The 16,247-nt window shown below is 44.4% G+C and overlaps 1 protein-coding gene across 1 annotated transcript in view; it reads left to right on the top strand.

Annotated features, from left to right (window-relative positions):
• Positions 1–16,247, top strand: part of HELB (DNA helicase B) — a 206,837-nt gene that overhangs the window by 115,864 nt on the left and 74,726 nt on the right. Inside the window, exons 6-7 of the mRNA XM_063927539.1 lie at positions 10,233–10,374; positions 10,654–10,778. Coding sequence (XP_063783609.1) covers positions 10,233–10,374; positions 10,654–10,778 — 267 coding nt within the window. The remainder of the gene's footprint in view (positions 1–10,232; positions 10,375–10,653; positions 10,779–16,247) is intronic.

Here is a 16,247-nt window from a genome sequence, read left to right as displayed (position 1 = left end):
ACAACCCCCGCCACTGAGGGACAGGGAGGAGGACAGCTGATAATTTGTTATTGTATTTCTCCTGTGGGGAACAATAGGATTTCAATAGAATTTATGTGGGGAGAATAAGGATCTATGGGAGGAACAATGTAAGTAATTCATGTGGGAAGCAATAGGATTTATGTGGGGAGCAACATGATTTATGTGGGGAGCAATGTGATTGTTTTTTCTGTGTAGGCCAATGTATGTGTGGATTTTTTATTTTATTTTTTACTGTGGGGGCCAATGTGTGTGTTTTTTTTTTTTCTGTGGGGAACTGATGGTGTGCCTTGGCAATTTTAAAATATTGTTTGGTGTGCCGCGAGTAAAAAAAGGTTGAAAATCACTGTTCTAGGACGTATGAGAAAATAAGATTTTAATACCTACTGGTAAATCCTTTTCTCTTAGTCCGTAGAGGATGCTGGGCGCCCGTCCCAGTGCATACTGTATCTGCAGTTATTGGTTATGGTTACACATGTTGTGTTTCCTTTCAGTCAGTCTGTTGCTGACATTATTCTTGCCATAGCATGTGGTATGCTATTATTGGTCGTGTTTGCACACAGGTTGTGTTACAATTTCAGTCAGCATAGTGCTGTGTGTGATATATATATATATATATATATATATATATATATATATATATATATATATATATATATATATATATATATATATATATATAGCAATCCAAAGACGGCCAGGCACTCCAGGGACTCTTCATTAAACACCTTTATTAGCGGTGTGTATGCTCAGTTGTCCTTATAGCGAGGAGTGCCGGCTGAATTGGAGCAGTGTATATATATATATATATATATATATATATATATATATATATATATATATATATATATATATATATATATATATATATATATATATATATATATATATATGTGTGTATATATATGTGTGTATATATATATATATATATAATTTTTTTTTTTTCATGCCGTCGGCTGGTGTTCTATTGAATGTCACGTTCTGCGGCATGTGAGTGGTATGACGCTCACTGTGTTTAAACAATAAATTCTTTCCTCGAAATGTCTGTCTCCCTGGGCACCGTTCTATAACGGAGGTCTGGAGGAGGTGCATAGAGGGAGGAGCCAGTTCACACCCATTCAAAGTCTTATAGTGTGCCCATGTCTCCTGCGGATCCCGTCTATACCCCATGGTCCTTTTGGAGTCCCCAGCATCCTCTATGGAGTAAGAGAAAAGGATTTACCGGCAGGTATTAAAATCCTATTTTTTTTTATTAAAGTGATAACTTTGTATAACAGTTTTGTTACTATTTTACTCTGTGAGGTTGGGTTATGCGTCTGTCTGTATACATTTTCTGCTGTTTCGTTAAGTAAAATTTCTTTACACACCAGTAATTTTTGCTGCTCCTACTAGCCACTTCGGTGACCTGTGCGGTTACGCAAACATGTAATGTTCCAGAGCTGTCTCGGAGAAAGGTGCTTCTGCTAAGTCCCTTTCCTGTTAAAAATAAATAAAAACAAATAAATTGAAAATAATGCCAGGATATATTTGTGCTTTCTGCTCAGGACTATTGTGGCCTCTGTTTCCTGAAGCCCAGACCTCGGGTAGTGAGACACCTGTCGGAGCCAGCACGGTCTTTTAACCATTCTTATACTGTGACAGATTGAGCAAAGCAGTTAGCTATGTTCAGGCAATCTCCTCAGGATACTCCTGAAATGCCTTCCTCTGCATATTATAAAGCATCCGTGGGCACCGGGTGTCACAATCTGTTTAGGTTTACACGTCACTGCAACAGATGCTGAGTCCTGCTACATGTCCGTGTCCTGCTAAGCTTGCTTTACCCACACAATACCATGTGGGATATATGAGTGTGACTCTGAAGCCTCCTCACTACCAGATTTTCAACAGGATTCTGGCCTGGAGAGGTCTTCTCTGGAGGTGAAACATGCTAGTTTGGTAATCGTGAAAGCCTTAACTGCTGATTAAGAACTCTGAAGACATTTCTTCACAAACTTAAATTTCTATTTAAGTACAAGAAAAAGGAAGCACTGCACTTCCCTTTTGCTCATTTGGGAGCTCTCACTGAAAATTGGACCCTTCCTAACAAGAAGTTCCAGATTTCTAGACTGATTTATATATTTTTGCCCTCTTCCTTTGTTGAATAGATCTTAATGGGAGACTCCTTCACCTGTTGATAATCCCATAGTCCCTTTTGGCTAAGGCTACCACCCTTTCTCTTCTGAAAATGGCCTCCTTAAAAGATGCTACTGATAGAAAACTAGCAGCAGGTGAGTGCATGAGATCTGCTTTAGGGCCAAATCGAAATCTCTCTGCACACGTATCTGCCCCATCTGCAGTGCACGTGATTTTGCCCATTAGAGAGAAATGTTGCTGCTGTTGCGATCAGGTCTGAATTAAGCCCCTAGCCTCTGCTTGAGTCTCCAATGTTTTAGAGCCTAGGTCTGCAAACTCGGTCCTCATTACCCCACACAGTGCATGTTTTGCAGGTCTCCTCACAGAATCACAAGTGAAATAATTAACTCCACCTGCGGACCTTTTAAAATGTTTCTGTGAGTAATTAATACACCTGTGCACATGCTGGGTTACCTGCAAAACATGCACTGTGTGGGGTAATGAGGACAGAGTTTGCAGACTTGTGTTTTAGAGATATGGTCTGACTTCCTGGTCGAAGGTCTTCAATCAGGTACGCCTTGCTGTGAACTGCTGTTAATGATAGAGCATGTCAGAGATGCTGTGGTTTACCTAGGTGAGGTCAGGGCCGTCTTTTCGTATGGGCTCAATGGGCTCTTGCCCAAGGGCCCCAAGAGAATAAGGGCCCTAGGCTGATAGCTGAGGGTCTCCTCTTTCCAGGGGTACCAGATTTTTGAAAATCTGCCCTGGGGAACTGGAGATATCTGACTTGAAAGCAGTGGTCCCCATCCAAGCCTGTAAATTGCTCTTCCCAGCCTGATATTTCGGGTTCTGTCTGACTTAGAGTATTTATGAGGGTATAAACCAAGAGCTGTGGCTCTCCCCATTTGGTGGACACTGGAAGCTTGTCTCTACTATGCCCAGAACCAGAGATATCAGCCTTCAAGCAGCTGGTCCCTGCTCCAGCTCCACACTCCTGGTATGCAGTTTTATATTTTCGTTGGTGAATTGCTCTGGCTCCTGAACTCTGATCCCCAAGTCCCCAGAACCTTCTGAAAGGTGGGACTCTCTAGTTTTTTTTTTATCCCATTCAAAGCTAAGAAATATATTTTTAGGAACTTGAGATATCTGCAGTCAAGCAAGCTGCCCTCCCACCGGAAAATGATAAATATTAAGCACACTCCACTAGCCACCCCTCCCCTATGTATTAAACACCCCCTACCACCCTGGAAGTCATGTACCATGACTTCTTCATTCAGCCCAATGCCCTATTATACAGTTTAGCCCCATCTGTGCAGTAAAGGAGTAATTAGAGAAATTACTGCTCCAAGTCCTACATGCTGAGCGGAAGATAGAACAGCCCCTACTGCCCGCAGGACATCAATGCTGCCGCTGATAGCACCCCCACCCCTACTGCTGGAGGATGGGTAGGGGGCCCAGTGCATTGCTGTGCCCAGGGGCCTACACTGCTGTTAAGATGGCTCTTGGTGAGGTGCCTTTAAACTACTCCCTAGGGTGGGAAGCTGTTTTCAGTTCTGTGAGGATTGGTGGAAAACATCTGATTCTTTGGTTCGGAGGATTTCGAATTGGGAATATGTCCTTTCCTTCAAAGAACCTCCTCTTTGTTTTTTCACCAAATGTCTGCCCCGCAATTCGTCCAGATCCAGGGCTTAAAGGTGTGTCTGGTTCCTTCTGAACTCTGTGTTATTCCAGATGTGTGTCTCCATCAAAGGCGAGTCGATTTCTATTCAGACCTCTTCCTGGTGGGGACATCAGATGGTTCCTTCAATCCCATCCACAATTGGAAATCCTTATATTTTTATCTTCAGGTTCCCAATATCAAAATGGAGTTTCTCAGGTTCATTCAGAATTCCTTGGATCCAGGAAATTCCCTAGTGTCTCTGGGTGTGAAGGATGCTTACTGTCATATTACAATTTTTGGTTGAATACCAGCCCTTTCTGTGATTTGCAATACTCTGGCCACTGCCAGTTTCGAGTCATACCTTTTTCAGGTTGTCAACCGCGCCACTGGTGTTCACTAAGGCGGCTTCCCTGCGGATCCAGGAGGTCCAGATGATAATACTGTAGCTGGATGACCATCTCCTTGTAGCTCAGTCGGTACTTTGCAAGAACACCTCACCCTGACTATTCAGCTTCTTCAATCCCACAGGTGACTCATCAGTTGGTACAAATCCAGCCTTAAACCTGCTCAGCAGCTTGTGATCCTGGGTACCCTCTTGGGCACCTGTGTTCAAAGGTTGTTTCTTCCAGTATATGAGATGGTCTCCCTACAGGTGTTGATTCAGGCGCTACTCCAGTTATGGAGAGTGTCTGCATCAATGCATTTAGGTCCTAGGGAAAAATGGTGTCCACTTTTGATATGGGAGGAGTTTGCTTGGTTCCATTCCAGGATTTTCAGGTGGAAATTTTGACCTTCAGGTCACGGATTCTTTTGTTGTCCCCAGAGGCTCACCATTCTTTGGTGGCTTCAACTGTCTCATGTGGACAAGTGTCATCCATTTCTGGTTTATCAGTAGGTTCTACTCATTATGTACACTCTGGCTGGGGGGCAGTCATACAGGCGTGGACTTTCCAGGGGCGGTGGATGAACTGTGAATCTTGTCTTCCTATAAAACTTATTGGAGCTTCAAACAATCTACAGGGCTTTGTGTTGGGCACGACCCAGTTCTCCAGGGCCATCCGGTGAAGGTCCCCTTGGGTAATGCTGTCTCTAACATAAATTATCCGAGTAGCACAAGGATATGCAGGAAATTACCAGAATCCTGTGGTGGGTGAAACCGTTTCTCCTGTTGGTGTCGTTGATCCAGAGATCTAATGGCGGTGCAACATAACCACAAACCTCCACTACTGTTCCATGACTCTGGATCTGGGAGCATTTCTTGTGGATGTGCTGTCGGGTCTTTCCCACTGATGTAATGTATGTATTTTCCCTGAAGTCCCTTCTACCTCCGGGTGATTCGCAAATTGAAACACAACAGAGGGTCCTTCTTCACTCTCAAAACTCTGGATTGGCCACGCAGGAGGTGGTATGCTGGTATCATGTCTGGCTTTGACTGGGTGTTTTTTTTCATATGCTGTGATTAGTGGGTGTGGTTCATAGGGTCGACCACTTTTGGTCGGCAGTAACTAAGTCGACACTAGAAATAGGTCGACGTGACAAAAGGGCGACGTGTGTGTGTGTGTTTTTTTGGGACAGTGACCGGGAACCCAATTAGTGCAGTGTCCCCTCGCATAGCTCGCCATGCTTCGGGCAAGGTGCCTCGCTCTGCTACTGCTGCGCTCGGCACAGGTTAACATTCCCAATTGTAGTCCACGTGGATTGTAAAGTATGAAAGTAAAAATGAAGGATATTGTGAAAAACTCATGTCGACCTAGAATGTATGTTGCCCAATAGTGGTCGACCTAATGACTGTCGACCTAGAAACCGCATACTGTGATTGTTACCTTGTTTTGTGTGCGAAAACTGACTGGATAACACATACCACAGGGTCCTGGGAACTTAGCCACACATTTACCATGAGAAGTAAGTTTACATATTCTTACAGACAGTATCAGATTTGGGCCTTCGTCTGTCGTCCTTTAAAGTCCAGGTTTCTGCACCCTTTTTTATTTTTTTAAAATTTTTTCCCAGTTTTATTTTCAGAGACTTCTGGCGAGTATTCCGGCCTATCCAGACCTTTCTCCAGGAATTCTCCATATCCAGACCCCCTGTTTGTACCTGTGTTCAAGCAATGGAATTTTTTTTTTTTTTAGTATTCTGGGTTCTGCATCATTTTCCGTTTTTGAGCCTTGCAGTTGGTAGATCTCGGACTGTTTACGTGGAATTTTTTTGGGGGCTTTTTCTTTGGCCCGTCTGGTATTCGAACAGAGGGGGTAATTCAGATCTGATTGCTGGGCTGCTACTTTGTTGTTCTGCGATCAGATAGTCGCCGCCTCCAGGCGGAGTGTAAATTCACCATGGAAGTGTGCGATCGCATGTGTACGCCGAGCTGCGAAAATCCTTCTTGTGCAGTCTCTGCGCAACCCAAGACTTGCTCCTCCAGTGCGTTGAGATCAGGCTGATCGGGGCCGGAGCTGACGTCAGACACCCCTCCCTGAAAACGTCTGTGTTTTTCCGCACACTCCCTGTAAATGGTCAGTTGGCACCCACAAACAGCCTCTTCCTGTCAATCAACTTGCGAAAGCCCGTGCAATCAGATTTTTCGCAGCATCCTGGCGATGCCTGATGTCTGACGAGCATGCGCATTGTGGTGCATGCGCGGTTAGGACCTGATCGCCCGCTATTTGAAAATACACAGCAGCGATCAGATCTGCATTACCCCCAGAGTGCTCCATCACATAGGTCTTCATGCTTGAATTAGATCTAGAGACTTTTTTTGCCATTCGGACTCTGTATTTTTTTGTCTTCTATTCAGTTGCCAAAAGAACATGGCCTGCTCCCAAGCAAACCATTGCTCATTGGGTTTTGGAAGTCATCTGTCAGGCTTACACTTCAGCTAGCCTTCTGTCTGCCTCTTTTGGCTGCTGCCCAATCAACCCAGTTGGTTAGGCACTCCTGGGCAGCTCCGCATGCAGCCTCAGCAGAGAAGCTTTGCAAGACCGCCACTTGGCTCTGCACACACTGGCAGTGTAGGTCCTGGGCTGTAAAGCTCGGCACCACCGCAGTAGGTTTTTACAGCCCGGGACCTACACTGCCATATAGCCAGCCCACCGCAGCACCTGTTCATGGTGAGAGACTGAGATCATTCTGATGCCCCATATGCACTGTGTCACTTTTTTATTATGGTACTGTGATAAATGAAAATTGCACTATAACAACTGTGCAAACTTTACCAATGTTTGTTTATTTTGTTTCTAATGTGAAAGCATTAGACTGATTTCAGTTATTTTATATCCAAATTGTGTTGGATTGTAGAATAAAAGTTTTTATTGAAACTTTTTTTCTCTGTATTTGTACATCCAGGGGATACTGGAGCCTAAAATATACACTGTACAATCTTTTGTTTTGGTTCACGTATTGGAACGGAGTGCTCTGTTCCCTTATAGTGTGTATATAGGGCTGCACGGTCTCTACAGAACTGCTCGGAAAAGAGTATTCACATTTCTTCCTATTCAAATAGTTTGGTTCTTACCTACTAAATCTGTTTCAATGCTGCCATGGGGGATACAGGACGCCATCCCGTTTGCCCCTGTTTTCCTTTGGTTCTGTTCGGTTTTGCATTCTGCCAGGTGATTTGACCCTTACGTGTTTCTGTGCTGGGTCTTTTTACTCCTCCAGATTTAGCAGGTAAAACCAAAATCATATTTTCTCCGGCTGGGTCCACAGGTTATCCACAGGATAACATTGGGATATGCTTGAGCGTCAGCGGATTGGCACCAAATGGATCACAAGCTTTGTGGCCTCCCAGGATGCACCGGGCTTGTCTATATATCCCGCCCACCGACCCACCTTCATAAGCATGCAGTTACTTCCCCAGTGAAGGGGCAACACTCCTCTTCTTGTAATACAGCTGCCTACAGTATAGTTTTGATACTCACGGACCAGTCTTTTTGCATGGTGTATTGTCACGATAAATGGAACATTTTATTTAAAGAAGACATTATTTTGCAATGAAAAGGGTAAATTGTAAAGATGTATTGGTGGAGGTAAAGAGCTGATATGTGTTACTTGTGCAGTTTTCACAGCTTGGACACTGTTGGAGTGTTGTGAATACAGAGAAGGTGCACTCAACTGTTTTATGCAGTACAATATTTATCTTCAAAGTGAATGGGAAATGTTACAAGATTTCATCCCCCAGATGTCATTTTGTAGGCACTGTAGGAATGTCCTGTATCTGATTATTTTTTATTTTTTTTTATTTTTTTTCTGCTGGTTAACTTTATGGGTTCATAATATTAACTGTATCTAATTAAATCGGCTTTGTTAATGTAGTTGATACTAAATGCTCTAGTGCTGGGCTGAATAAGCAATAGCTTCAAGTTAATTATATTAAAAATACAGCTTTATTAACAGACCTATCATGCTCTAAAAAGTCATAAACTATATATTTGGCATTTTTTGTATCCAGGATTTTGTATTAAGTAAATTAATGGGGTTGCACTTCTTGTAAAAAGTCCCTAATACCCCTTTCACACTGCATAAATAACCCGGGTCGGCGTGCGGTGTGAAAGCGCCATAGTCGAAATCCCAGGTCGTCTGACCCGGTAATTCAACCCGGGAATAAAGCAGTGTTTTTCCCGGGTTGAATACCGGGTCAGTGTCTGCGTTAAACGGGCTTTCGGGTCGATGAGACCCGTTCACTACAACAGGCAGAGGCGGCGCAGAGATGATGTCATCTCCCAGCACCGGCTCTGCCCCCCGCCGCCATGGCAACCCGCCCGGCATATTGCCGGGTCTCGAAGCCAGCAGCAGCGTCCAGTGCCGGATCCCACCCGGGAAGGACCCGATTCCAATTCCTGGGTGGGATCCGGCATTGGCGGTGTGAAAGGGGTATTATACCCCTTTCACATCGCCAAAATAATCTGGGTTATTGCTGGATTGTTGTCAGGTCGATTTGCAGTGTAAAAGAGCCAAAGTGAATAACCTTGGTCAAGCAACCCGGGTTAAAAGAAGGGTTAACACTGGTCGGACCTGAGTTGTTGTGCAGTGTGAAAGACTCTGACCCGGAATATTCAACCCGAGTCTCAGAAAAAGGTGCTGATTGGCTGTTTGTGTCTGCTTAGAGCAGTCCACAGCACCTCCTTTTTATTTTCTTTGAAAAACGGGTCAAAACTGCATTGTGAAAGGGTCTAAGCCTGGTCAGACCTGGATTTCCTATCTGAAAGCGTTATCAATCAGATTTTGAAATCTGATTGATATTGTCAGCCCTGACTAGAAGATGCTGGTAGAAAAAGAAACAAACTTAATAAACCAACTACTATGAGCTGCCTGTGTTACACACAAATATTCTTACTGACAATAATATCTAGTACATGATTAAATATTAAATTGACTATAATGAATAAAATCCTAAATATTTTTTTTTTAAATGATCTACAGTTAGTAAAGCAAGTATGTTGTATGATATTTTGTATAACATAATGAACCAGAGAATGAGTACAGTGTATTAAAACCAGTAGACTCTCACTTACTCCATTGCCGTATCGGACATTTGGAAAGCCGTACTCGGCAATAAAGTATGGTCAGCTGCTGCCTCTATTCCTGTTGCTGATGCGTTTCAACCTGAAAAGGCAATAGGGTTCCGGTCTATGAACCCTGGATATATTGACAGTCTGAAGGACCAACGAGTTTTGACCATTACCACAGACTTTGTTGCAGAGTATTTCTATTTGCTGCTTTATTTCTAGTGTAATTGAGTGGGATTTATATGGTCCTATTCAGTTCATTATATACAATATAAATAAAAAGTGAAAGTTAATTGGAATATACCGACATACAGAAACCTATTAATAATTTTAATCTATTTTTTTTTTTTCCACTGTCTATCGCTATCATATGAGAGCGAAAATTAATATATTATAGTGTGTACTAGATTTGGTTTCTGTTAAGAATATTCCTTGTGCTCTGTAGTCCTATTCTCTCTATACTGGCTGTAAAACAAGAAATTTATTCCAACATGCTGCCAAAATTCCTACCTCTCGTGTAAAAAAAATAAAAAAATAATTAATATAATATACAAAATAATAAAAAAAAAAAATACAAAGTCCAAGAAGATGGACAAAACAAATGTAAATGATGGCTTGGTTATGTACAGTAGTTAAACTGTATTTAAACACTGATTTTATGCAAGGAATCTAAATTGTGTTATCCCTATTCCATCATGCAACTTTGTTTTAAGCCAATGCATTTTATTTTAATGAAGATGAGACCTGTTTTAGACTACCAAAAAATGTAAGCACTTGGTTTCCATAAAATTGTGTTAAAAATCTGTATATAAGGTCAGCTACCTTTAGCAGACTGTAACAACATGATAAAAAAAAAAATGCTGATTGTGGTATTGTACCATTTATTTTTTTATTTTTTTTCAGTATGCTGCATTTGTCTTTCATTTTATTTATTGCAGGAGATGTTCGTCAGTTGCCAAGCATTGAACCAGGAAACTTGTTAGCTGATATTTTTGCTTCTTTGAGCAAAATTAACTGGACAATTGAGCTGAGAACCAATCACAGGGCAGAGTCTCAGCTCATTGTGGATAATGCAACATGGTGAGAACTTAGGGAGAAATGTAAGCATAATGGGTTTTTTTTTTTTTTTTTTTTGTTTGGTTTGGTTTTTCTCCTTTTATTACTTTTATTTCTTTGTTTTGTCGTGTCTAATATACTGTAGGTGGTTTAAATTCCCATTCTGAGACCGTCGTTACAAACATATTATTAACAGCGAACATCAGAAATAAAAATTGTTACACATTTTAATCAATTTCAGTCAAAAGGTGGAGGTGGGTTGGGGTAAAATACTTCATTTTAAACAAGTGTTCTGTCTTCAAGGATATCTCAGCAAAGCAATGTGAACTTTGACGCCGTGGTACATATTAAGGGGGACTCGAGCACTGCAATGCCCAATGAAGATAAGAAATTCATTTTAATTTCCCTGGCTAGTAATTCAGACTCTGGTAAGAGGGCTTATTTAAAAATACATTTAAAGTAATTTATCTGTTGATGTTTTCAATTAAATGTTGTAAGAATATATAATATATAGATATATATTGCATCTACAAATCAGACCTACGTTTCACCTACCCACTGTTACTTAGCGCCAAGACTGTGTATTCTGTTTATGCAGTTTGTATATAATGGGGCCCATTTATCAACTAGTTATAAAACTCATTGTGTATGATAAATGGTGCTCCATCCAATCAGCTCCCAACTGTCATTTTTCAAATACTTGACAGGGGCTGAACACATGACAACTGATTGGCTGGAGCACCATTTCTCATAGGCAACAAGTTTTCACTTTTTGATAAATTAACCCCTATACTTTGTGCTTTATAGCCTGATTTATATACCAATGGGAAGAAATTGTTTTCTCCTACAAATATTTATTTTTTCTTAACAGTTCTGCAATAATAATCTCCTCCAGTTAATTTGACTCTTTTACTTGTTACATTTAACCTGTCTGTGTTGTTGCTTCCATAAGTCTGTCTTCTACTCAATCCATTGTCCATACATCATATCCTATAATTTCTCTGACGTCCTAGTGGATGCTGGGAACTCCGTAAGGACCATGGGGAATAGCGGGCTCCGAAGGAGGCTGGGCACTCTAGAAAGATTTATGACTACCTGGTGTGCACTGGCTCCTCCCACTATGACCCTCCTCCAAGCCTCAGTTAGATTTTGTGCCCGGCCGAGGTTGGATGCACACTAGGGGCTCTCCTGAGCCCTTAGAAAGAAAGTATAGATTTAGGTTTTTTATTTTCAGTGAGACCTGCTGGCAACAGGCTCACTGCAGCGAGGGACTAAGGGGAGAAGAAGCGAACTCGCCTGCTTGCAGCCGGATTGGGCTTCTTAGGCTACTGGACACCATTAGCTCCAGAGGGATCGACCGCAGGCCCAGTCCTTGGTGTTCGGTCCCGGAGCCGCGTCGCCGTCCCCCTTACAGAGCCAGAAGCAAGAAGAGGTCCGGAAAATCGGCGGCAGAAGACATCAGTCTTCACCAAGGTAGCGCACAGCACTGCAGCTGTGCGCCATTGCTCCTCACACACACTTCACACTCCGGTCACTGAGGGTGCAGGGCGCTGGGGGGGGGCGCCCTGAGAAGCAATTATAACACCTTGGCTGGCAAAAATACCACAATATATAGCCCCAGAGGCTATATATGTGGAAAATACCCCTGCCAGAATCCAGAAAAAAGCGGGAGAATAGTCCGCGGAAAAGGGGCGGAGCTATCTCCTGCAGCACACTGGCGCCATTTCTCCTTCACAGATCCGCTGGAAGGAAGCTCACTGGCTCTCCCCTGCAGTCTACACTACAGAAAAGGGTAAAAAACGAGAGGGGGGGCACTAAATTTAGGCGCTGTATAAATTATATAGAAAAAGCAGCTATAGGGGACATAACTCAGTTAGTCCCTGCATTATATAGCGCTCTGGTGTGTGCTGGCATACTCTCACTCTGTCCCCCCAAAGGGCTTTTGTGGGTCCTGTCCTCTGTTGGAGCATTCCTTGTGTGTGTGCGGTGTGTCGGTACGGCTGTGTCGACATGTTTGATGAGGATAATGATGTGGAGACGGAGCAGATGCCTTTAGAAGGGATGTCACCCCCTGCGGGGCAGACACCTGAGTGGTTGAGCTTATGGAAAGAAATGAGTGCACGTATAGACTCCTTACATAAGAAATTTGACGAAATGCCAAATGTGGGACAGCCGACTTCTCAGCTCGTGCCTGTCCAGGCGTCGCACAGGTCATCAGGGGCTCTAAAACGCCCGCTACCTCAGACCGCAGACCCAGATGTCGACACTGATACTGACACCAGTGTCGACGACGATGAGTCTAACCTGATGCCCACTAAGGCCATTCACTGCATGATTGAGGCAATGAAAGAGGTGTTACACATTTCTGATATAAATACAGGTACCACTAAAAAGGGTATTATGTTTGGGGAGAAAAAACTACCCGTAGTTTTTCCCCCATCAGATGAATTAAATGAAGTGTGTGAAGAAGCGTGGGCTTTCCCTGATAAAAAAATGGTAATTCCAAAGAAGGTACTAATGGCGTTCCCTTTCCCGCCAGAGGATAGGTCACGTTGGGAAACACCTCCTAGGGTGGATAAAGCGCTCACACGTTTGTCTAAAAAGGTGGCACTACCGTCTCCGGATACGGCCGCCCTCAAGGAACCTGCTGATAGAAAGCAGGAGGCGATCCTGAAGTCTGTATATACACACTCGGGCATTATACTTAGGCCAGCGATTGCGTCAGCTTGGATGTGCAATGCTGCCGCTGCGTGGTCAGATAAACTGTCAGAAAATATTGACACATTAGACAGAGACACGATCCTGTTAACCATAGACCATATAAAAGACTCGGTCTTATATATGAGAGATGCACAGAGGGAAATCTGCCGACTGGCATCTAAAGTTAGTGCATTGTCTATTTCTGCTAGGAGAGGCTTATGGACTCGCCAGTGGACAGGAGATGCAGATTCTAAAAGGCACACGGAAGTGTTGCCATATAAGGGTGAGGAGTTATTTGGGGATGGTCTCTCGGACCTAGTTTCCACAGCAACGTCTGGGAAGTCAGCATTTTTACCCCATGTCCCCTCACAGCCTAAGAAGGCGCCGTTTTATCAGGTTCAGTCCTTTCGGACCCAGAAAAACAGGCGTTGAAAAGGCGGGTCTTTTCTATCCAGAGGCAGAGGTAGGGGAAAAAGGCTGCAACAAACAGCAGGTTCCCAGGAGCAAAAGTCCTCCCCCGCTTCTTCTGCCAAGTCCGCCGCATGACGGTGGGGCTCCACAGGCGGAGCCAGGTACGGTGGGGGGCCGCCTCAAGAATTTCAGCGATCAGTGGGCTCGCTCACAAGTGGATCCCTGGATCCTTCAATTAGTATCTCAGGGGTACAAACTCGAGGCGTCTCCACCCCACCGGTTCCTAAAATCTGCCTTGCCGATTGCTCCCTCAGACAGGGAGGCGGTGCTAGCGGCAATTCACAAGCTGTATTCCCAGCAGGTGATAATCAAGGTACCCCTACTTCAACAAGGCCGGGGTTACTATTCCACACTATTTGTGGTACCGAAACCGGACGGTTCGGTGAGACCCATTTTAAATTTGAAATCCTTGAACACATACATAAAAAAATTCAAGTTCAAGATGGAATCGCTCAGGGCGGTTATTGCGAGCCTGGACGAGGGGGATTACATGGTATCCCTGGACATCAAGGATGCTTACTTGCATGTCCCCATTTACCATCCTCACCAGGAGTACCTCAGATTTGTGGTACAGGATTGCCATTACCAATTCCAGACGCTGCCGTTTTGGACTGTCCACGGCACCGAGGGTATTTACCAAGGTTATGGCGGAAATGATGATACTCCTTCGAAAAAAGGGAGTTTTAATTATCCCGTACTTGGACGATCTCCTAATAAAAGCGAGGTCCAAGGAACAGTTGTTGGTGGGAGTAGCACTAGCTCAGGAGGTGCTGCACCAGCACGGCTGGATTCTGAATATCCCGAAGTCACAGCTGGTTCCGACGACACGGCTACTGTTCCTGGGTATGATTCTGGATACAGTCCAGAAAAAAGTGTTTCTCCCGGAGGAGAAAGCCAGGGAGTTGTCATCTCTAGTCAGAGATCTCCTGAAACCAAAACAGGTATCAGTGCATCGCTGCACGCGGGTCCTGGGAAAGATGGTGGCTTCTTACGAAGCAATTCCCTTCGGCAGGTTCCATGCCAGAATCTTTCAGTGGGACCTGTTGGACCAGTGGTCCGGATCGCATCTTCAGATGCATCGCTTAATAACCCTGTCTCCAAGAACCAGGGTGTCTCTACTGTGGTGGCTGCAGAGTGCCCATCTTCGAGAGGGCCGCAGGTTCGGCATACAGGACTGGGTCCTGGTGACCACGGATGCCAGCCTTCGAGGCTGGCGGGCAGTCACACAGGGAAGAAACTTCCAAGGACTATGGTCGAGTCAGGAGACTTCCCTTCACATAAATATTCTGGAACTAAGGGCCATCTACAATGCCCTAAGTCAAGCAAAATCCCTGCTCCTACACCAGCCGGTGCTGATCCAGTCAGACAACATCACGGCAGTCGCCCATGTAAATCGACAGGGCGGCACAAGAAGCAGGATGGCGATGGCAGAAGCCACAAGAATCCTCCGATGGGCGGAGAATCATGTACTAGCACTGTCAGCAGTGTTCATTCCGGGAGTGGACAACTGGGAAGCAGACTTCCTCAGCAGACACGACCTCCACCCGGGAGAGTAGGGACTTCATCCAGAAGTCTTCCAGATGCTGGTAAACCGTTGGGAAAAACCACAGGTGGACATGATGGCGTCCCGCCTAAACAAAAAGTTAAAAAGATATTGTGCCAGGTCAAGGGACCCTCAGGCGGTAGCTGTGGACGCGCTAGTGACACCGTGGGTGTACCAGTCGGTTTATGTGTTCCCTCGTCTGCCTCTCATACCAAAGGTATTGAGAATAATAAGAAAGCGAGGAGTAAACACAATTCTCGTGGTTCCGGATTGGCCAAGACGAGCGTGGTACCCGGAACTTCAAGAGATGCTCTCAGAGGACCCGTGGCCTCTACCGCTCAGACAGGACCTGCTACAGCAGGGGCCCTGTCTGTTCCAAGACTTACCGCGGCTGCGTTTGACGGCATGGCGGTTGAACACCGGATCCTAAAGGAAAAGGGTATTCCGGAAGAAGTCATTCCTACGCTTATTAAGACCAGGAAAGATGTTACGGCAAAGCATTATCACCGCATATGGCGGAAATATGTTGCATGGTGCGAGGCCAAAAAGGCCCCAACAGAGGAATTTCAACTAGGTCGATTTCTGCATTTCCTGCAAGCAGGAGTGAATATGGGCCTAAAACTAGGCTCCATTAAAGTACAGATCTCGGCTCTGTCGATTTTCTTTCAAAAAGAACTAGCTTCAGTACCTGAAGTTCAGACATTTGTGAAAGGAGTGCTGCATATTCAGCCCCCGTTTGTGCCTCCTGTGGCACCTTGGGATCTCAACGTGGTGTTGAGTTTCTTAAAATCACATTGGTTTGAGCCACTAAAAACCGTGGATCTGAAATAACTCACGTGGAAAGTGGTCATGTTATTGGCCTTGGCTTCAGCCAGGCGAGTGTCAGAATTGGCGGCTTTATCATGTAAAAGCCCTTATCTGATTTTCCATATGGATAGGGCAGAATTGAGGACTCGTCCCCAATTTCTCCCTAAGGTGGTGTCAGCGTTTCACCTGAACCAGCCTATTGTGGTGCCTGCGGCTACTAGGAATTTGGAGGACTCCAAGTTGCTAGACGTTGTCAGGGCACTGAAAATATATGTTTCCAGGACGGCTGGAGTCAGAAAATCTGACTCGCTGTTTATCCTGTACATACCCAACAAGCTGGGTGCTCCTGCTTCTAAGCAGTCTATTGCTCGCTGGA

This window comes from Pseudophryne corroboree, chromosome 6, assembly GCF_028390025.1.
Source record: "Pseudophryne corroboree isolate aPseCor3 chromosome 6, aPseCor3.hap2, whole genome shotgun sequence".
Lineage (NCBI taxonomy): Eukaryota > Metazoa > Chordata > Amphibia > Anura > Myobatrachidae > Pseudophryne > Pseudophryne corroboree.
This window is presented reverse-complemented; position numbering and strand designations above follow the sequence as displayed.